This window comes from Stegodyphus dumicola, chromosome X1, assembly GCF_044657685.1.
Source record: "Stegodyphus dumicola isolate Sdum_Otavi_A_Nest chromosome X1, ASM4465768v1".
Lineage (NCBI taxonomy): Eukaryota > Metazoa > Arthropoda > Arachnida > Araneae > Eresidae > Stegodyphus > Stegodyphus dumicola.
Genome location: NC_140780.1, coordinates 39,060,610 through 39,084,612, shown reverse-complemented (window position 1 = coordinate 39,084,612; position 24,003 = coordinate 39,060,610). Strand labels below are relative to the sequence as shown.

At 31.2% G+C, this 24,003-nt stretch overlaps 1 protein-coding gene across 4 annotated transcripts in view; it reads left to right on the top strand.

Annotated features, from left to right (window-relative positions):
- Bap170 (Brahma associated protein 170kD) overlaps positions 1 to 21,069 on the top strand; it is a 261,081-nt gene extending 240,012 nt beyond the window's left edge. For 2 of the 4 annotated variants that reach the window (XM_035361388.2, XM_035361386.2), the window contains 4 exons: positions 10,162 to 10,300; positions 15,981 to 16,166; positions 18,321 to 18,412; positions 18,706 to 21,069. In XM_035361388.2, coding sequence (XP_035217279.1) covers positions 10,162 to 10,300; positions 15,981 to 16,166; positions 18,321 to 18,412; positions 18,706 to 18,814 — 526 coding nt within the window. In that variant the 3' untranslated portion in view covers positions 18,815 to 21,069. Of the gene's footprint in view, positions 1 to 3,985; positions 4,140 to 10,161; positions 10,302 to 15,980; positions 16,167 to 18,320; positions 18,413 to 18,705 lie in introns of those variants that run through there. The other 2 variants (XM_085807922.1, XR_004758454.2) reach the window with 2 other exon arrangements.
- The last annotated feature ends 2,934 nt before the right edge of the window (positions 21,070 to 24,003 follow it).

Sequence of the window (24,003 nt, the reverse complement as noted above, 5' to 3'; positions counted from 1 at the left end):
TGTGTCATCTAAATGTGCTGAAATACTGATCATTTGCATATACCATATTCTTCCTTTCATGTCATTTTGACGTTCGTCAGATCATTTCTTCCTGGTGTTGCAATTTTAATGGCCAGCAGTGTACAAGTTTCATAGCAAACAATACCTAGTACAGCTTGAATACCACAAAAACATTCATGATGCACTTGGTATTGTTTGTTTTGAAACTTGGAGAAATGATCTATGTTATGATAAAATAAAGCATTAGAGAATAACTTTTGATCCAGGTATACCCTAATGTATTAAATCTCACCCCAGATAAACATGAGCATTAAACATCTATGAGGTTGTTTCTTGAGCAATATTTAAAACTGAATTAACAGAGAGAGATTTTTGTTTTCTGTAGAGAAGTGTAGGTCATAAATACATATGGCAAATAATATATGTGATGTAAATAAAAGTTCTTCAAAAAATGTAAATGATGCTCTACAGAAACCTACTGATGAACAAAAATAAAAGTAAATATAATTTGACTAGATGCATTTAAATTCTAGAAAAAGGACTTTTGATAGTTCATGCATTAAATTTAAATCTTTTTTAATTAGCCTTCTTTTGACAAAACTTGCTTTGCTATTAACAATTTTTTATTACTGTAGAGTGAAGTTTAAATATAAAAAAACTCGCCAGTCACGTTCTGTTCTTTAATTCTGCTGCGAGGAGTTGCCTACGACATTCTGAATTCAATTTTTGTCAAAGTAATCTCGAGTAAATCAATAGTTCCCCCATCACACTTTTTATTATTTAGTATTGTATTTGATGGTGTTTGCAATTTTATCATATAGAAAAATGGGTGCATGTGCATTAAATTTCAGTATAAACTTGTTAGAGTGCTTCAGTAATTTTTAAAATGGTTTAACTAGTTTTCACTGGAGTCATTGTATGGTTGAGTGATATGTGTCTTAATTATTTGAGAACCTGTTGAATGTAGTTTGAAGATGATGTTGATTGGTCTGGGTGTGCATTGACCAACACAAACATGGAGAACTTTCCAAAAAAATATATAACTAAATTTAACAAGTCTTTGTTCATTTCTTTGACAGAATTGGACTAAAAAAAAAAAAATAAAAAAAAATCTATCATTTGAATTTATCTGAAATAACTGTAGTATTCCTTACCATTGTGGCTGAGTATGCATTAAGTTAATATAGCAAGCTTTGAAACATTGCATTATGAAGCATGAAACGTATGTTGGGTAAAGAGTAATTTATAAAATTATTGTGCACCATTGTTTGGTTGGGAAAGCTTGCTTTCCAGTTTTGGATGCCAGAAGTATTGGGCCATCTGCAAACTTCAGCTGTTTTTCAAACAAAAGCATGCTTTCTCATAATTATTTTGTTACTGTTGAGGAGGAATGATGGTGATTGAAGCAGATGTTTAAATAGTCTTTTTGACTCACATTGCATAATTCTAGCATTTGTTGTAGCAGTGCTCAGAATGAAGAACCCAAAAGTTCTTTTTTCATACAGTAAGTCGTTAATCCAGATTCGTCGAGACTTCGGCGATTCCGGATTATCGATTTTTCTGGATTATAGATCATCGGTTTAAATTTGGTAAGATGGCATGCAGAAATTATAAAATTAAAAATATGAAACCGTAATTTATGAAATAAAGAACAATTTTGATCTAAAAAATATCAAAATTTACAAAAAAAAAAAAAAAAAAAAAAAAAAAAAAAAAAAAAAAAAGAAGAAGAAGAAGGCTTAATATTTATTTGTTTACTTTATTAAACATTTCTTTCAATGCAAGTTGTTGAAGTTACTTCGTTTTATGTGATAATACTTTCTTTTTAATTCTATAAACAGACATAATTTCTTGTTCAGTTACAAAGTTCCGCTGTTCAAGTCCTATAATTGCTGTGTCGAGAATACCGACTAATTTGTCAATCGAAATTTTTTCGTTTTCAATAACCTCTGTGTCACTTTCTTCACTATTGGAAGTGAATTATAATGACGAGGAATTTGATTTAAATCATATCAAAGATGGAGTACATCGAGATGAAATACTACATTTAGTAAGGAATTATAAGCCAAATAAAATAAAAACATCTGCCCTGAAGATAAGGATAGTGCTGACAGATCAACTTCTAATTCATTGTCCCCCCCCCCCAGAGCAACGTGAAATTGATAAACAGATTTCGGAATGGTTAGAGAATCAAAGGATATGCCTTTATGCATTTTTTGCAGTAATTCCACTTTTTGTTTGATGGACATCGAAACATGCTTTCGTTTTGTAGATCCTTTGGTAACTCCAGAATCGGAAATTCTATTTGACATAATCGAAAGTTCAAGCTTACTTTTATAAAAGTGCTCTAACAATCTGCAAAAAATAATAAGCCGGATCCAATTCAAAGATGAAGGAACAATGCAATCTGCAACATTAACTGAAATAGATAATTTTAGCTTATACCATCCGTTATGCATTAAACGCACATGCATAAACATATTACGTGCATGCGCACATGCATATGCGCAGTGGTAAAAGGTCTTACGTGCATGCATAAACGCCTATGTGCATGCGTCAACGTGACGCATGCGCAGAAAGTTTGTAGCTTTGATGTCCGGATTATAGATCATTCCGGATTATGGGTGTCCGAATTAACGACTTATGACTGTATTATGCTGTTATTTTAAAAGAGAGGAAACTATGAAACAGATTAAATATTTTGGGAAGTACAGTATATGATCATTTAAAGCAGACTGCACATGTAAGCTGATGAATGGATATCCCATACTTTAATAGAGCAGAATATGCTTGCTCAAATTTTGGCATGTGATTCTTTGCTGGAAAGAAATAAAGAAGCTCCTTTTTTGAAATGACTCATTGCTTGACCTCCTTTAGTAGCATCGAGAGGGTGGTTGCAGGGGATTATAAGGAATTGTTTGTTGTGAATTGTTGCCACTAAATCAGACAAAAATTCAGAAAAATATTGTTCTCCAAATGGCCCTTTTAAAAGCAAAAATTGAAGCAAAACATCCAGAGCTGACTAGTCATCTTCCATCATAAGAATGCTTGGCACCACACTTTGATGATTGTCAGACAAAGTCTTATTGTATATGGCTGGGATGTTTTGCATTATCCCAAGTGATCACTAGACTTTGCTCCCTTGCATTTTGATCTATTTTAATTCATTTCAAAATTCTTTGAAAGGCCTGGAGTTACTTTTTTGGAGATTGTCAAGCAGTAGCTGGATAACGTCTTTATGAATAAACCTAACAATTTTTTTAAAAAAGGAATGTTCCAGCTGTCGGGAAGGTGGCGAAAAGTCAAAGGAAAAAACGGTGGTTATTTTATTCAATGAAATTTTTGTGTGAATTTGTACTGCTTTGTTGTATTTATCATCAAATAACCACAAAATACTTTCTGCATCACCCAATATTTAAAAAGAGGGAGGGAGACAATCTTTGGCAAATTTAATTTCTGTTAGGACTTTTACATTCATAAAATTCTTTTTTGAACCACATAGCTGCAAACTCTTCTGTTGTTTCTACATGTCCAAAGAAAGCATGTTTCAGCAAAAAATTAAACTATGAAAATAGAATTTGTACAGTTTAAATTTCATTATTGAATTAATAAAGCTTAAATTGCTTAAAATTTCACCTCCCATCTCTTCTGTATTATTTTTCTAATTAAATTTTATTCAATCTGAATTATCTTAATCTACTGTAGACATTTTTAGAACTTTAGTGAAGATTCAGTCAAATGTTTAATGAGTAAGTATTTGTTTAAATCAGTATGTAAGGTCATTAGGCTCATTTTGGAACATGAAGCAGGAAAAATATGCATGCCGGAATTCAAACTTTGGACCTTCCAATTGCTAGCAGAATGCGCTTCCAATTACACCACAGAGGAACAGGGCGTTTTGGACTTAGTTGGCAGAGATCATGGTGATGATGAGTTATAGTCCTCAACATTTGTGCCAATGTTGAGTGTTTTTTTAATTTTTCAGAGGCAGGAGATGCAAGACGTGCTTGTCAGGATTCAAGCTCCGAACCTCTTGATTGCTAGTGGCATGAATTTCCAATTACATTATAAAGGAGGAAGAAAGTATCTTACAAAATATATTGTGCAGTTTTAAGTTTATTTGCACAATAATATGCATAGTAATTATTAATTTTATTTTTACCATGTTTAAAAGTACATATTGTTCTCATGTTTTAAGCTTTCTTTTACATAAGTTCTCATGTTTTAAGTTTTAAGCTTTCTCATGTTTCATAACTTCATGTTTTAAGCTTTTCTTCGCTATTCATACTTTTCACTTTCACTAAAAGTTCAGGAAAATTTATGAATGAAATTACCCAAAAAACATAAGAGTTAGAATATGTAATTAATATATTTTACATCAGAATCATATCTAATTAAGGCCCAGCAGCGGCTGAGCAGTAAAGTCGCTGAACACACTAATAGTTCGGCACGAGGTTCGTAACCTGCGAACAGGCTGGCTGTATTTGCATTTTCATTGTTTTCCCTGTGTATAACATGTATACAAGCAAGTTTCCCTTAGAACGAAGGCATCCTTCCCCATAGGCAGATAGCCCTTGAGGCTTTGCCATAATCAAATAAACATATTTGAATAAAGTGAATCAGGCATTATAAAGCAAATTTAATTTCTTTTAAAACGGCTGCACTGTGCAGTGCAAAAACCTACCAGTTTTTCATATTTCAATGTTGGAAGCTATGTAACCTTTACCAAATTTAATTTCTCATTTGGGTTTTCATCGAGAGATGGTCTTAAAGGTTTTATTGCCTATCATTTGTTCAGAACTTTCTCTGAAATTTTCTTCTGTTTACTCCTAAGCAATATTCATCTTATTTTCACCTTCATAACTGAAGAAGGAGGTACTGTCAAACCTTTGAAACTATGCACTGTATACATTTTTCTTGCTTTTGCACTAGTTCTGTTGTTAATAAAGCAGGGCTCATTTTGTATGCTAATTGAGCTCTGCTTCTGCAGCTTGGCTTGTCAAGTGGTTAAAATCTGAGCTGTATAGTAATTCTAAAGGTTCCCTGACAAAAACACACTAGACAAAAAGCTAATGTGACAAAAGCTCACACACGCACATTTTTTAGACGTACATTTTTTAGACAATTTTGGTAAGCGGTAATAAAAAATTGTTTGCTGCAAAAGAAGTAATTGCAATTGTACTATGTTTTCAAAAGTCAAAATTATCATCTATGGCTTGAAAGTTTTTTTTTTATTCAAAATGGCAAATTTAACAAAGCAGTGGTTCGAAGGCTACATTTACGCTCTTTCCGAAGAGAAATATGCATACTTCGTTATCCAAAAACGATGTGAGAGTCATGGTTTTGTGATATCTAAAGTGTCGATAGGTAATATCATCAACAAAAAAGGAAAAAAAATGTCAAATTGGAGCCTCAAGTGGGACAAATATTCCAAACAAGTATCCAAGGGAAAAACGGACATCTTCGACTATTGCAAAGGTATGTTGTTTAATGTTAAAAGAAAATCTCCCTAGTCAAAGGACAGTTACAAAATCATTAAAATGCTCAGTGTCCACTGTAAACAAAATGATAAACATTTATTTAAATCTTAAGAAAGCGAAAAAACGCAATGTGCATCATCTTCTTCCAAAGCATATCGCTCAACACAGGACACGCTGCAGAATTCTATATGAGAAACACTTATCTAAAGAAAAATGGAAAAAATTGTCACAATAGGTGAAGCGTGGGTGTATTTAAATGATTGTAACAAAAAAAGAGCCATTTATTATTATAAAAGGAGAGAAAAAAATGTAAGTACATGGTTCAAAGAATCGAAAGTTTTTCTAAGGGATTCATGATTGTTGCTGGTTTTTCTTATAATGGCAAGTTAAAAATAAAGAGAGTGCAAAAAAATGTCAAGATTAACTCCAAATACTAACAGGAACATACAAGGCGTATTCGGAAACTAAGTACCGTTTTGGGAAAAAAAAAAAAAAAAAAAAAAAAAAAATAGTAAAACAATTTTTTCGAATCCAATTTTATTTTTACATGAAAATACATGTCTTAAACTATTTTTCAACATAGTTTCCACCAATGATCAAACACTTGTCATAGCGGGTGACCAGTTTTTGTATACCATCGTCAAAGAAACTTCCCGCCAGTTTCGATAACCACGAGTCCACAGCATTTTTCGTGTCATCGTCAGATCCAAAGCGCTTGCCACCAAGCTTGCGCTTCATGTGCAGGAACAAGTGATAGTCGAAGGACGCCAAGTCCGGGCTGTACGGCGGGTGATCGAACTGTTCCCAATGAAACTGTCAAATTAACGATTGAGTGACACCAGCAATATGGGGCCGAGCATTGTCATGGAGCAACACAATTCCTTCACTGAGCATTCCTCTTCATTTGTTTTGAATGGCACGCCTTAGTTTTGTTAAAGTCTCACAATATCGTGCCGCATTAATGGTTTCACCTCTGGGAAGGAATTCAGTAAACAAAACACCTTTCCTATCCCAGAAGACAGTGCACATGATTTTTTTGTGATGACATTGTCACTTTGAACTTTTGTTTTTTCGGAGAATGAGAGTGTCTCCACTCCATCGATTGTTGTTTCGATTCTGGTGTGAAATGACACACCCAAGTTTCATCACCTGTCGCAATTTGGTTTAAAAAGTTTTCTCCCTCATCACTGTACCGCGTTAGAAATGTCAGGGCACTACCAAGTCGCTTTGTTTTGTGAACATCAGTGAGCATTTTTTGGAACCCATCGGGAACACAGTTTGCGATAATTCAAGCAGTCAGATACAATTTCGAACAAAACGGTACGTGAAATTGCCTCTGAAAGAGTTATCATTGTGAAGCGTCTGTTCTCATGAATTGCTTCATCAACTTTCCTTACCAAATCATCGGTGACAACAGAAGGCCGACTACTCCGAGCCTCGGCGTGGACATTTGTTCGACCTGCATTAAACATTCTTACCCACTTTCTCACCATTCCATCACATATCGCGTATTCACCATAAACTTCTGTCACTTGACGATAAATTTCGGCCGCTTTAACATTCCTCACATTCAAAAATTTAATCACGGCACGAATCTCGCAGTCAGCGGGAGAACTAATTGTCTTAAACATTTTGAATGTGCACAGCAAACTGAAAACACAACATAGAGCAACCAAAATGGCGACAATATAAAGTCAGTGAAGAAGAAAGACTAGTGTGCATGCGCGTGATGCCTACCACTGCGCTGCAACGGCGCTAGAATGAAACGGTACTTAGTTTCCGAATACGCTACGTACTATATTGTAAAAATCAATACAAGTACCAAAGATTTAAGAAATTGAATAATCGTAATAAAATTTATATGAGAATTTAATTAAGAGTAAAATGTATTAAAATTTGTTTGGAACTGTGTTACATGAATGCTATAATTATCAATAATTGTATGTTAAATATAAAGTATGTGAAGAAGTACTGGTTCAGAAACAGAGGCCTGTTTTACCTCTGCATTGTAAAATGTAGTGATAAAAGTAAAAACCATAATTTCAATTATACTATTACAAATATTACTTATAAATATGAAAATTAGTATGGTGTAAAATATTAAGATTTATGATTATTTGTAATAATTAATGGGTATACAGTCAAAAGTCGTTAATTCGGACACCCATAATCCGGAATGATCTATAATCCGGCCCTCAAAGCTAAAAACTTTCTGCGTATGCGCCGCGTTGACACATGCGCATGGGCGTTTATGCATGTGCGTAAGACCTTTTACCACTGCGCATATGCGTTTGCGCAATCGCAGAATACGTTTTCGCGTGCGCATTTTATGTATAACGGACCGTATAATCTAAAATTATCTATTTCAGTTAATGTTGATGATTGCGTTGTTCCTTAATCTTCTAATTGGATCCGGTTTATTTTTTTTTTGCAGACTGTAAGAGCAATTTTATAAAAGTAAACTTGAACTTTCAATTATGTCAAATAGAATTTCTAATTCTGGAGCTCCCAAAGGATCATACAAAACAAAAGTATGTTTCAATGTCCATCAAACAAAAAGTGGAATTGCTGCAAAAAATGGATAAAGACATGAAGAATGTGACAGAGAGGTTAGTGAAAACGAAAAAATTTCGATTGACAAGTTAGTCGTTATTCTCGGCACAATAATTAACGGGACTTGAACAGCGGAACTTTGTAACTGAACAAGAAATTGTGTATTGTGTCTGTTTATAGAATTAAAGAGAAAGTATTATCACATAAAACGAAGCAACTTAAAACAACTTACATTGAAAGAAATGTTTAATAAAGTAAACAAATAAATATTAAGCTTTTTTTTTTTTTTGTAAATTTTGATACCCTTTAGATTATAATTGTTCTTTATTTCATAAATTAAGGTTTCATATTTTGAATTTTAGAATATCTGCATGCCATCTTACGAGATTTAAACTGATGATCTATAATCCGGAATCGGCGAAGTCCCAACGAGTCCGGATTAACGACTTTTGACTGTATAAAATTTTTATAATTGTGATATTGTCTGCAACAATTTTTTGAAATCCTTCCCTAAAGTATTAAAATTTTAATGTGAATGTGCCAGAAACAAGAACTTTTTACAGACTAGACTCAAATTTGAATAGGATTTTTAAAATGTGCAATTATTTTAGAAGAATATAGTGCTTAAGATTATTACTGAATTCAAAATTTTATGACTTGTAATTCTTAATTGTTCAAAAGTTGATTTTATGTTTGGTATTTTCAAAATTATATCTCTCATATTTTGCTGCTCTAATACTTTTACTCTCAAAAAAGCTTCTCTATCGCTCTGCCCGTTTTCTTTTTGAAGGGGAAATGTTAGGTAAAAAATATGAAAGCAAACTTATAATTTTGATTGGTTATAACTTCTTTTACTTTTTATTTAATTTTGGAACTTATCTCTCTGTCTTAGAAATTGTGCCATAAGTCTAAACTGCATCATTCAAATTAATCCTGCAATCTTACGTAACACTCAATGCAGATATATCTTGCCCAATCAAAATAATTGTAAACCAAAACTTTCACTCCCTCCCTTCTTTCTCTGCATTACTACTGTGACACTCTCTTCTTGCTTGCGCTTCATCCTGTTAAGACACTGCAGCAATCTTTTATGTTTGCTTTTATCGCAGTAGTATCAAAATTGTAAGTGTTCTGGAAATAGGTACGATTGGAGTGCCAAGTAATTGTGGCCACAAATGAGAATTAAAATAAATGTGGAATTTAATCCGACTTGACTGTATCTTCTTCAAAAGGGATGGACGTTCTAAGTATCAAGTATCTTCGCAATCAGCCTTTCTACGCATCTGTATCTCAGTTTTCTTACACCAGAGCTTCCAAAAATTGTGCTTCATTACAATTTTCGGCCAGTTCTAATTAAGAAGAAATCGTCACAGGTTTGTTATTCTAGGTTCACAGTGAATCACAGTCCTGTTTTACCAAAAATTTTAATGCGAGTTTGTGCCGCATTCATAATCAAATCATTCACGTCGTGTCATGGAACCACAGTTTTATACATATATACAACCATGTTTCATTTTAATGACATTTTTGTATAATTTTAATGTGCTTGAATTCATTGTGGGCACTTTTCTGTGATGTAGTTTAACTATACAGTATAAAGTCCGAAATCTGGATGTCCTAAATCTGGACCTCAAAACTGCAACTCAAAAAATAAATAAAAAAAATTAAAATTCCTCCCTCCTCATAAAATCTAGGAATGGAGAGTATTATACTCAATAAAAGGAATCAAATGTTCCATAAATGCAGTTTTTTCTTCCAACTGGGATTCCTGCATGTCAGTTTGAAGCACTTGCTGGCTAGTGAGTTGAACGGTAGCCAATAAAAATACATTTATTGATGATGTATTAATGTTGGCCAAGCTCACACTTCCAAAATTTTGCAGTATCAATGTTCCTTGTTGGGAGATTAGCATTCTAACTCAAGCAAACAATAAGTGAAGCACTAATGTTCCCATGTCAACATATTATCTTACTAGACTTAGACTGATAATATAAAATCTGACATCACTGATATCTCGATGATTGTGGATCTCAGACTTTGTACTGTAAGAGAGCTCTGATATTCTTAATTATATATTGTACAGCATATGACCTTATTTTTATTTATTTATTTATTTATTTAATTTTAGAAAATTCTCTAATCCTGGTTCAGTATTTCTTCATGCAAGTAAAGTTCATGCACCACTATGCAATGATGACATGATCTGTCAATGGGAAGGCTGTGATTCTATGAAAAGAAGGCGGTTTTCATTACTTACTCATTTACAGGTAATTAATTCAGTAACTATATTGAATAAGCAAGTAACCAAAGTTTTCCCTTACAAAAAATAATTCTGAGCTATAAAAAAGTACTCTTACATTAATGTAAACATGTATTCACAATGCACTTATGGTGGCATTTTAAAAATTGATCTTAAGCCTGGAATTTCTTCATATCTAATAGCTGATTTAAATTTTGATTAAAATCTTATTATGCTAGAGAATTGCATTAATGCTTTCTCTCATCTTGTCTGAGCTCCCATTGTTTAATTAATTGTTTCAAAGTAAATTTTTCATGTGTATATTTAAATCTTTTATAGTGAAGTCTTCAGAAATCTTCATGAAATGTGTGTATGCGTAAAAAGAATCTGTATTTTGCGTTAGAGAAATGATGAGATAGTAACTATTAGTTATAAACAGGTGGGGGTTATTAGTTACAAGCAAGAGAAATTTTATTAGTGAACAAACCTCCTCAGGGACATGACAACCTTCAATTATTATTATTTTTCTCCCCCTGCTTTCTTCTTTTAATGATGTAAATATTATCTTAGTGGATGGAAGTTTATAAAATGAGAGATTAAAATAAGTGAGTATATAAATTTAGCTGCAAATGCTGTTTAAATACAGATCTTCACGAGGAGTTCCACTTAGAGGGTTATAGCTACTGTATTTTTCAGATACAGGTATGGTTTATTTTCCCCCTTCCCAAGTTTCTCTATTTGAATAGTGCTACTTTTATATTTCAAAACATAGGTTGTTCATGATAATTTAGTTCCATTTACTATATAGTTTAGCTGCATATGTTATATATCCCCCCCCGCACATAGTAACTAAATATCGGCCAATTGTCCTTGGAAAGTCTTTTGAGGCTGCACCACACTTTAAAAATCACTTTACTGCTTTAAAATTACCAAAGCTTATCTCTCCAAGTCATCAAATGAATTCTGTTAACTTGCAAGATGTTAAGGATGTCAAAATCAAATAAGTAATACAAATTATTTACTAATTTCAGCTTCGTTTAAAAGTCAGCAATATCTGCTTCTCTGTTCATAAATTTAAATGAGACTTTATCTTGATTCAACCCATTTTGAGCAAAAGACTTAATATCAATGAATTTCAATATATAATTCTTGAAACTTTTGAACATCACGTAGCATTGTATTTGATTATATTATAAAATATTACAAGTTAATATGTATAGAAAGTAATTTTTGCATTTTTTTTAACATCACATAATCATTTAGAGAGTTGACATCCTTTAAACTGTGTTTTCTTGGTTTGAATTTTTTTGATAAATCCTATTACTTAAAATCCTGAAATTTATACAGTTATGGACTAAATTATTTAAGATTTTTACTGCTGGTTTATTATTAAATACTTAACAAACACAAGGTTGGGTTTTGAAAAATTTTTGGAAGTAAAATTGTAATTGAAATCGTACTTTTTAGTTTCAATACTGTTTAGGAAATAAATTATATATATATGCTTTTTTTGTTTATTTACTTAATTTATGTTTTGCCAAATCAATGCTAATAGTTAATAACATTATAATATAATACATGCGATAAAAAATTTGGGGTGAAAACATTGAAAGTAGTACAAGAGGTATATTTTAACTGTTAAATTTTTCTAAAAAAAAATTTTTTTTTTAAAGTCAGAATTTTTTTCAGCTTAAAATCATTATGCCTAACATGTTGGTATAGGCATCTTCATCTTTTAATTTTTGAGATTTTTCCTTGCTGCAATTTGAGTCAGGGAATGATTCACTAAAAATGCTCAAAGCCTTGATTATTAAGCAGTCATAGGTTTTTCCAGTAGTTGGAGATAAACATGGTTCCAAGCAGGATTTTCTGAGAAATCACTTCCAACAAATTATCTTTTGTACAATTTTCTTCAGACTCAAAAACACATCTTCTACTACTTCTTTTAGTACCACCAAACACGCATTTTCCATTCATCCTTCTTCCCCATTATAGTTCTTTTACCAAACTTTCATCAATAATTGCAACCATGCCAGGACCACCAATTCACACTCTCATGTATTACACACATCTCCACAAAAATTTCTCTTATCAACCACGTTTTTATTTCAATGGGCATTCTCCTAATTCAGAAACAGATTCATTCCAGCTTCATTTACCTACAAATAAGAAAAAATTAAAACAACAATTATACTCATCTTGTTTTAACTATATTCCCTCTCTTATAATGATGAGTATTATCATTATTCTCACCTTTCTCCTGACAACCCTTTCGTAGCCATCCAATCGATTCTTACTCTCAACCATATGCATATCTTTCAGACAAACTGGACGTTTACTGAGAACTAAATAAATTTTGATTCATACTCCGATCAAGGATAGCTTTTGTACCCTTTTGCTCTAAATCATGAAAAAAAATTGTCTATCTATCTTACTAGATGGAATTTATTGTGGAAGTGATGAGATGATGATTAGAAGAAGCCACAGGCAGCTAATTAAAATGAGCAGTCAATTAATAGCAGCTAAAATTCAAATAATTCAAAATACATAATACTTAATGTGTAACATGTGTACTGTGTATTACATACGTCACAATCACTAAATTTCGAAGATCCATTTTTATTAAACTCAAGGAATACATCGATCACATTTAAAAAAAAAAAAGTTGCTGTAACATAAAGAATCAGTTGATTCAGGGTTACTAGAAAACAGGTACCGGCACCAGTATTTAGCACAAATCCAAAGGGCAACCTTTTCTACATTATAAATTGAAAACCATTTTATTTGAAATAGGTATGAGGAAGAATTTTTGCTTGATGTTAAAAGATAGTTGTATCTAAATACTTTGTTATCTTCGTTAACTTTTAATGTATATTTTCTCTTATGTAATCACAGTTTTAATGCACCAGTATTTATATAGAGTATTTATAATGTGAAATTATTTACTGTTGTTTTTTTCTTTAAGTATTGTGATCACCTACAAAAAATTTAGATACTTTTTGCTTTATGGTTATCATAACCTGGAAAATTGAATGGGTAAACATTCAAATACATACATCAGTGACTGAGATAGGCAAATTTTATATCGATATAATAAATACAATTTAATACATAATCTTCATGTGTTATGCTCGAGATCTGTACTGTCAGGTACAGATCTCGACCATGACAATAAACAACCCTAGAGGAAATGAGAAAGATGAATATGTATCTTAAGTTGCTTATATATCGTAGTGAACTTCTATCTTATTTATGATTGTATACAGAGGGTGTTCACTCATTTTTGTAACGATGTTGCAAAGATTTATATATAAACAAACCTTAGGATTTTATTTTCTAATATGTTCACTCTGATGGTCCCCCCCCTTTTTTTTTTCTAAAATTTCATATTACATCTTGATTTCTAAGATAAAAGTAATTTTCTTAAAATATCATGATTGATTTTATTCCATGTCTCCTTCGCAATCTTCCAGAGTCCATCTAATTTTTTGCAACGTCGCTAATAAAGATTTTGTTTTAGAAGTTCAAATGCAAAGTAATCCATAGGTGACACATTAGGGGACTTGGGTGGGATGCATTTAAAGGAAATAGCTTCAATTCTAGTTTCATATTTGATGGAACTTAACACAGTGAAGATTGTGTGGATAAAGCGATAGAACTTCTTCTTCAAAAATAGTAGTTAAAAATAATTTCTGGTTTAAATCCAAATTAATTTCGACATTTTCTACTTTCCTTATTTTAATTTTTCCATTATGGGAGAATCCAGTAATAACCATAAAACTTTAGAAAAACTTTCCTTGTTTCCTCTGAACCAATATATTAAGTCCTTTTCTCCTCTTTTTGGTAGTAAATCATCTTTTTTCTGTTGAAATCAGGTAGGTATATATCCAAGCCTCATCAATTGTAGCCACATATTTCCATTTTTAACCCACCGAATAATTTTCATACAGCAATCTGCACATAGTCTTACGCCTAGAAATATGTTTCGACATTAGAAGATGAACATAACGTTTTTTTTGGGGGGGAGGGCTTTGATTAGCTTTAAATCAGATTTTATAATTTTGTTCACAGTTCCCACAGAGATATTTAAAGATTTTGCAATAGCTCTTTGGGGGACTTGATTTTCCTTTAAAACATGAGATGCGACTTTAGATTTAAAAAGAGCTGTACATATTTTTTGCCTTTTTTTCGATCAGATGTAAACATTGAATCCCCCCCTTCATATTAATTATGTCACTTATTTTACATGTAGAAATATTAAAACTATGCTTTTCATATTTTTGTTTAATAATTGAATAAGTATTTCTCTTCGGACTGTGCAAAAATATAGCCTTCGAGCCATTTGTTTATTTTTCAGCAATATTTTTTAAAGAAAGTTCGAAGTGAAAAGAATATTTTTAATGCTGCAGATGATAATTAAACCTTATTCCCATTTGTTGCCAGTCATGTTTGTTTTTCAAAATTATTATTGAATTCATGGCAAAATTAAAATCCTTGCAAAAATGTGTGAACACCCTCATATTCCTTCTCTTATGGACATATTGCATTCTGCAATTTCTGCAGCAATAGACAGCTTTCTATAAAAATGGCAGTCAACCTGCATGCAGTTAAAATACCTTTCATCAAACAGTAAACTGTCTTTCAAGTTCCAGGTTCTTGATATCCTTTTTTCTTTCCCCAATTCCAGTCTAAGCTTTTCAGCTGTTACAACTTTTTGGTGAGAAAGGAAATTGCTATTTATCACCCTAAAATGTTGCTGAAAGTGCTAGAGCTTAATATTTAGTGGCTAGTTCACATTCTATTTGAATGATAAATATAACAGTTTTCTTTTCTGACCGTAGTGGCATTTGCTTTTGAAGAATATAATTTATATTGTAAATAAAGGATTATTGGAATTGATGTGTTTCTGATTAAATTTTTTCACACTTTGCAATTATTTTATGAATTTTTTAAAATTTTTTGTATGTCTCAAAAGCTATCACTTCACATCTCTTCAAATTCATATTTACCAGTAGCAAATAATGTTGGTAATTCTTATACAAACTGCGAAAAATGTTGATACAGATTTTAGTTATACATTAGAGCAGTGATGATTCCAATAGCAAATTTTTTCTTAAATGTGGGGATATCTAATTTTGTAACTGATATATGCAAGTAAACAATCAAAAACATCAAAGTTGTATCTCGAAAATTTTGCATTTCTTACATAGTTTCTAACTGCCCTTTTTCAGCGGAATTATTTGGCAAATATTTCATGAAAAGAAATACTATTTCTGTATAATCACTAATTTTCTTTATCCATTAAAATTTTTTTGTCAGTAAATATTTTCAATTCTATGCCTTAATTAAAGCTTGTCATATATTGACAAAGTAGTTTTCTTGTGGGATAACTGCTTGAACGCTTGAAATATTCAGATGATTGCTGGTACTAGTTTTGTTTTTTAAATTATAATTAATAATTTTATAAAATTAAGTTTTTATACATTTTTGTGTAGCTTATATTTATTTGTTTAATAAATTGTGTTCTTTTTGTAATACTTTTAAATTCATGTTGCTTTTATTTTTTAATTACCGAGTTCTTAATATTCAGGCTGCATGTCATTTTAAGTCACATTCTTTCTTTTCATTTTTAAATAAGTACTTCGCAATGACCTGAATATTAGATGACGGAAACTCTTAAAATCTTTATTTTATGTTTGTATCTGCAGGACTGGCATTGTAATGAAAGAGTTCTGCATACACAAGCTTTGCGGAGGAAGCAGTTATCCCAGCAGGGCAAAACGTCCATAGCAGCACCTCAAATGCCTCCCCCACATCCTGGTTATGCTCCTGATGCTGCTTTGTTAGCAATAAGGAGGCATGCCCTTCAGTATATCAATCCCAAGGAACTTTCAGTGAGTCTTTTTAGTTGACATGTTCAGTATAATTTTATGCACTTTTATATATTTAAGATATTAAGTTTAATCATATTTCAAAAATTTTTTTTTTTTTTTTTTTTTTTTTTTTTTTTTTTTTTTTTTTTTGTATAAGAAATGATAATTTTTATTATGTAGTTGCAGTCAATTATTCTGCATAAAGACACTTTTGTATCTTTCAACGTTTTGAAGAATATTTATGTTGCTTTAGCTTTTTAAGCAGTCTTGAAATTAATTTTGCATGGAAACAGTGAGCTGTTGTATGAAAATGATTGCAACAATCAATTGGCTAGCTCTGTCATTTGATATTAAAAAGCCATTTTTTTATGAGTCGTCCATACATAGCTTGTTTTGTGATAGTGTTAAATCACAAAGCTACGGGTATAAGATTCTTAGAATAGGAATTCCAAATTTTTCAATTTCATTTCCTTTGTGTCAGGAATTGACATAACTAATGGCTCAATAACCTAGAGTTAATAGCTAGGACTGTGGAACTAAGAGTAGTGCACAGATTTTCGTGAAAGTAATAGCATTATTAAAAACAGTATATAATTAATTACAGCATGGTTGTTTTCATATTTTTCCCCATGTGTAACATGTATATGAGCAAGTTTCCCTCACGAAGTCCTCCACACAGGTCCCTTTAAGAAATTTGAAAATGACTCACTCCCCTTGGGCAGGTAGCCCTTGAGGCTATGCTGTAATCTCATAAAACCAAACCAAAAAACAAATGGTACAGTTTTTTTAGGAATCTTAATTTTATTGAGCTAACATCTCTTCCCTTTACTAAATTCAGCAGTTTATATCATTTTAGTGATTTTGTTCCCAGGGATATAAATTAACCTGTATTTCAATAAAATCTGGTTTTTCAGTCTTTACTGTTTTGGCATAGCTTTAAGGTTTCAAATGAAAAAATTTTTTAGAAAATTATTATTATTAAAAAATATAGAAGTGTATAACTTGTGGCCCACCCACAGCTGAGTGATAAAATCATTGAACACATTGTTAACAATTGAGTTGTTAGTTAAAATCATAGGAAAAAGAAGTTATAGAACCAGAGTAAGCAAGATCATGATATTCCCCAGCGTGGAAATTCTTCCTAATATCAATTGCAAATATGTCATTGAAACATAATTAACGCTCATTTTTATATTAAAAACATTCTTATAAACAAAATAACAATTCAGACAGTTTAAGAATATATATATTGACAGATCGAATTAAATTCACAGTTATCTTGCAGTTAAAAAAATTGTGACAAATTTCATTAGTATTGGAGCTTTCCAAGTTCTTGCTGATGAAGCAGGCAGACTTAAAATTGAGTATACTGATATAGTTTTAAGCATGTGAATTAAATGTTTGGTTTTTAATCTGAAACTCGCACACTGTAAATAAGATAAAAAATAAACATGACTAGACCTCAAATAAAACAAAGACCACAGCTGAGTGGTAAAATCATTGAACTTATTGTTAACAATTGAGTTTTTAGTTAAAATCGTAGGAAAGGGAAGTTATAGCCATAACCAGAGTAAGCGAGAGCATAATATTCCCCAGTGTGGAAATTCTTCCTAATATCAATTGCAAATATGTCATTGAAACATAATTAATGCTCATTTTTATATTAAAAACATATAAACAAAATGACAATTCAGACATTTTAAGAATATATGTATTGACAGATCAAATTAAATTCAGTTATCTTCAGTTAAAAAAAATGTGACTAATTTCATTAGTATTAGAGCTTTCCAAATTCTTGGTGATGAAGCAGGCAGACTTAAAATTGAGTATACTGATACAGTTTTAAGCATGTGAATTAAATGTTTGGTTTTTAATTTGAAAATCGTACACTGTAAATAAGATAAAAATAAACATGACTAGACTTCAAGTAAAACAAAGAAGAGAAGTGACTATCGAAGCAGCAAGTTTTAAAATGCAATGCAGTCTTAAGAGATGGGAAATTAATGATTTCATTGATTAAGAGTTTTACTGTTCAGATACTTACTGACCCATATTATTAATTTCACATTATTAATGATTGTTGTTAGTATGTTTGTATTATTTTTGTTTCTTATTATTTCTGTATTCCATTATCAATTGTTGAAAAAATCCTTTTAATTCTATTTTGTGTACTAGGAAGAAAAAGAGAGTGCGCTTACAAAAAGCATTCGTCTAACAAGTGCCCTCATCCTCAGAAACTTGGTAACTCACAGTTCTTTAGCAAGAACGTAAGTTTCAAATTTTCACAAGCCTTGTGCAAGAAATATTAAAATATTTTAAAATTTGTCTGCTAGCTGTTTAAATCTTGCAATATATATGCGACATAGGTAACACATTTTATTTTAAACAAATTAATACAAGAGAATAATTGTAAGAAAAATTGTTTTAGGGAAAAATATAAAATAATTCTGTGCTTTGTTTAAAATGTAACTTTACATGACATTTATGGAATATATTTTAAAGACGTTAAAATTTGTATTGTTTGTGCTCATTCTAATTATTTGTTATATTTTCTTTACAGTTACGTCAGGAGATTTGAGCCAGAATTAGCATATTTAGCTATGTCTCCTGTTGAGTCTGCTAGAACAATAGCACAGTGCCTCTCCCAATTATCTAGGCCTCATGATTGAAAGCCTAGTAACAGCACTTTTCCTCCTTGTGCCATGCAGTCTTTCTTCTATTTGGTAAAAGGAAGATCTTAGAGTTCATTGCTACTTGATGTAGATAGTCTCTTCTACAACACGTTTATGCAACAAATTTGGCATATCATACAGATGCTATGATGACTGGAACTGCCAAGAAGAGGCATAGTTTGCAAATGATCCTCTCACAGAGTATATAAAATTGTATCATTGTATTTAAAACACTTCATGTTGTATACAAGACTTTTCCTATATTTTGAGTTGAAATGCCTGTGGGCTTTAAAGTGAATTTTATATAGACTAACTGAAAGATTCTTATTGTTGATTATATGAGAGGTGTACCAAATCAAATTTGCTTGGTGAGAACAATGTTTTTAAACATTTAAAATGTATTCAGGACCAAAAATCTAGGCAAATCACAACATAGTTGTTGATTGTAAAAGACATGTTTTAAGAACTATTTAATTTGTACTGATCTTGCACTTAAAAAGGTCAGGTGTATTTAAATGATTTTAGGTGCTTTTCTTGTACCATGTACATTGTAAGTGAGCAAATTGCCATCAGTTATAGAGTGAAAATTTCACCTTGTGAATATCATCTAGTAACAGAAAAGTCATCTTGCTTAAGCCATTATTCAAGGAATATCCAAATTCTGGCATTCCATAATGTTCGTACTTCATGTTTCAGTATTTAATTTTTATTTTTTTAGATACTTATGCTCTACCTGACTTATATTTATTGATATGTTTGAAAGATCTATTATTGCTTCATACTAATTTTCTTCAACATAGCAACTTCCATTTTTGTGTTTTGTTCATTGTCAGATCATTTTTGATAATGCGTCCTGAAAATTCAAACCTGGCTTTTTCAGTGGGCTTTCACAGCAAATCATTGTATCTATTTAAAAACACTTGTTCATAAGAACTATGCATTTTATGATTGTCATTTTTTATGGAGCTGAAAGAAATGCAGCTTGTCTGTTTTAATGTGTAATGTTCAACAATAAATGATATCCTATGCAAGATTACATTTATGCATTGATTTCCCACATGTTTCTACACCATTTTGTCTTTCGGAATTCAAAATTAATTTTAATTGTGTTGATAATAAGTTTTTTATGTATGCAGTTGGGTTATATGTAATTATGAGAATTTTATTTCCTGCAGATAACTATTGCTGGAAATTATGAATTTGGAAATATATGTAACAATTCTTATGTGTACTTTTTTTTCCTTTTAAGATTTGCATGCTGTTAAAAATGTGTTTTAAGATATCTAACCTCAATAGCATATATATAATTACTGAATGAAAAACAAATTGAGAACAATGTGTAAATGACGTAAATAACTGTGCATAGTTTATTTATTAGGCAAAACATAAGAATGGTGTGTAAGGCAGGGTATTGCTATCTTGTTAGTCCCGTCCCTAGGTGATACTAACGCTTACTTATTATTTATTACCATACCAAAGAAAAATAACAGAGCAATTTTTATGTTCACATTTAATTCTTATTTCTTAAGTTGTGAAAACTGAAAATGTCTACTTTTTAAATTGAAGTTTTTTTTTTTTTTTTTTTTTTTTTTTTTTTTTTTTTTTTTTTAAACACTGAAATCTGTAGACTTCAGGAGTAAGTTAACATGTATTTAAAAATATTTCTGAAACAGCAAGAAAATATATGATTAAAGTTTCTTATTGTTTCCTATTTTTAGACATATTTACTCATTTGAAGGTTTTAATTCATATGAAAAGTAATGAAACTTTTCTCTGAGTCTAAAATGCTTACTTTTTAATTTACAATAAAAATATTTCACAACTGATGCGATTTTAGCACCATCAAAAATGTTCTTTATTTTAGAATTCATTTTGTCATTAAAAGAAATTGCTATTTGATCCCATTACATTTTCCAAATTATTATTTGGTCTGAGTCTGCAATTCTGGGTCTCCAATTGTGGAACTATTATCTATAAATTATTTATCTTTGAGCTACTACCAATACTGAAAAGTTTCTGGGTAAATATATATGCTCACAGACGAGGTTTGAAATGAAGTCTTTGAGCTGGCCAAGTTTTATTCATATGTGCATAACTGTCAAGATATCAAAGTAGTGCATTGTGATTTAGTACTAAATATTATTAAAATACTCCATGTGCTTATTTATTATTGTAATTGTAGGAAATGTGCATTTTAAGAAATGTCTTGTTTGATATTTATGCTTTAAAAAAGAATATATTCTTCTGAGGCATTTTTAGTAACCTTTTTCTTTTCTATGTTTATATTGTTTTCATTTGAGCTTGTTATTCCTGAATGAATGCTAAATATTGCAGAAATCTTTTAATAAAAAAAATATTTTACATTGAGAAAAAGGAGACTAGCATAGAAAAAGTACCCAGTAATTTTTTTTATGTATGTAGCTTGCACTTTCTTTTGAAGCAAATTCAAACCTTGAAAAACATTTATGTTTTTTGTCATAAAACACTGACCAACTGAAATTGAAGATTTGTCTTGACCTGAATTTCCCACTATTAAGAACTTGCATCTATTTCAAATTCACATGCATTCCAGTCAAGAGTTACTCTACATTAAAAGTAATAGCATTTGAAGTAGGCAGTGTAGGTGTAAATGATATGCATAAGATGCTGACAACAGTATTAAAGCAAGACTGAATATCAAGAGTAGTATTTTTTATACATGAGCATATTTAAGTATTTCAGATGTGTAAGCATATGCAGTGCAAAAGAAGAAATGATGATGAACCTAGCCTTTTCCAGTGTACTTTGTCTTCCCTTCCAAAAAGAAAGAAGGGGGAAGCAAAGCCCCTAGATGTTTGTATAATGAGAATATTAGTGTAATGAACACAACAGTTTCATAGTTCTACTGTGAAAATTATTTTGAAAATACCTGACTGTTAATAAAATTAGCTTGCTTTGTAACTTGCTCAAAAAAAAAAAAAAAAGTCTGCATGAATGTAAGAAATATGAATTATTTATCAAGTTTTAAAAATACAACTAAAAAAAAATATTTGAGTGCTGTACTTCATTTTAATCTTGGTAAAAGGGTTATTAAGATTGGTTACAGAAGTTCTGATGAATTCAGTTGAAAAGAGATAGCACTGTCTCAGTGATATACGTGTTAAAAATATGTTAACCATATTGTATAAAAGAAATAGAACCCTATTTATCAGCACTAAATGGGAGGTTTCATTTATATAATGTATTGTTAGGCTTCATTTTATCAAAATAAGTGGAAAGAGATCAATTTTGTATTAGATTATTTGGTTTAAAAAAAGCACACTAGGGTGCTCTGCATCAGGGGAAAATAAATTTCCAAAGCACTGTTTGATTAAATTACATAAAGGAAATAAAAATGCATTACATTTCACTTTTATTGCAATTATCATTATTAAACTAGTTTCACCTAAATGAAGTTTGAAAACCATAAAGAAAAAGTAAATAATACTCTAATTTAAATGCCTGACTGTTCATAAAAGTAAGCAACTTACAAAAAATTTGCATTTCAGAAATCTAGAAAAACTTTGTAATATCTCATAAACAATGCCATTTGAAATCCTTTTCTAGCACACCATCAATGTCAGTTGTAGTCCGTTGGTAAATTTTCCCTTAGAATGGCTGGAATTCGTTTGAGATGCACTGAAAATCCTCCGTGCTTTAATTTTCAAGGAACGAATTTAGTAGAAAGTAAAATTTAACTGGGTGATAATTCAAGTCATTTTTTATATGGAGATTTTTGTAATTTTTGTATGCGGTATGTTTTGATCATTATGAAATACTTAAATTGTATAGAATGCGAGTTCCGATGGGTTGTCAGAAATTCAAGACTATGCTTACAAAAAGTTTTTTTTTACCAATAAATGTAAACAACTTATACATTCATGTATGCTTTTGGTTAGATACAAATCATTATAGGGCACTAGGCATTTTCTTTTTGTTGTAGAAAACTGCCAAAAAAAAAGTAACACATATTTGATGTGTTGCAAATCCTATTTTGAAGAGAGCATGTTTTGTTAACACTTTTCTCAGTGATAGAACTTTTAGTGTGAGCGAAGGAGTTGTATTTCCATCTTTCAAAGTTGCTGCGCAAGTTCTGCAAGGTTCATGCCTAGGGCCAACCCTGTACCTATTTTATATGACGGACTTTCCTTGTCAGAAACACATGATACAGTTGGGGGGAATTAATTCATTGTTGCCAAACGATGCCATTGCCAAGCTCCAAGGTTATGTGTTTAAAAATGAGGACTGATGTAGAGTGTGTAGAATCACCATTAGAGCCTCAAAGGCTCAGTTCATTAATCAACTAAACTCACCTGGTAACATTATATGACTAATGTCAGAGGAAAAACAACTGGTGTTTTAAGGTATATGCTGCCGACATTCAGTCCTAAGTTTAGTCATTAAGTCCACCGGAAGCGCAGAATATACCTTTCTGTTATGAGACCCATTTTGTGCTATGCTGGGGCAGAGCCATGGATACTGATTTCAGTCAACTTTCAGGTGATACAAAATAAGGCACTCGGAATTGATTGGTGCACATTTTTTAATAAAAAATAACTTTTTTTAATGATACTTCAAAATTGAACCTACAAAACACTAAAATAACCATTGCAATGACAAATTCTTGTGTAAAAGCTTTAAGATTGTTTACAGCGTAACTCTTCAAGTACTCTCTACCTACCTTATTCCATCCGTGGGCAGATTCTTCAGAGCAATTACATCGCATCATCTACATGACAGCTTCGCTTGCTAAACTGTTGTAGTCTTGTAATTATTTTCCACATAATTATCTCACCAGTGTGTGAATCATATTTTTATCTTTCCATTGTACTTATTTTGAATCTTGCATTTAGTATTGTATGCATAGAATGTGTTGCATTATGTTCATTGAGTTCTCTGATCTGTATCTATACTTCGCTTAGTTTGAATCGTAGCTTTGTTTTCTATTCATAGGATTTCTCATTCTCACCAGGTTTGACATGGTTTTGTGTTATTAATGTATCTTCCTGACCCAATCTCTAAGCTTCTTATCTCGTTGCTTTTCTTTAAACCTGCGATATTACATAGCAAAGGACATCTTCCTTTTACATCCCTTTCCTGATTTTTTCAAGTCTAAAAGTTCACTGTGAGGAGTCTATAATGGCCTTATTTTAAATGATTATTAATGA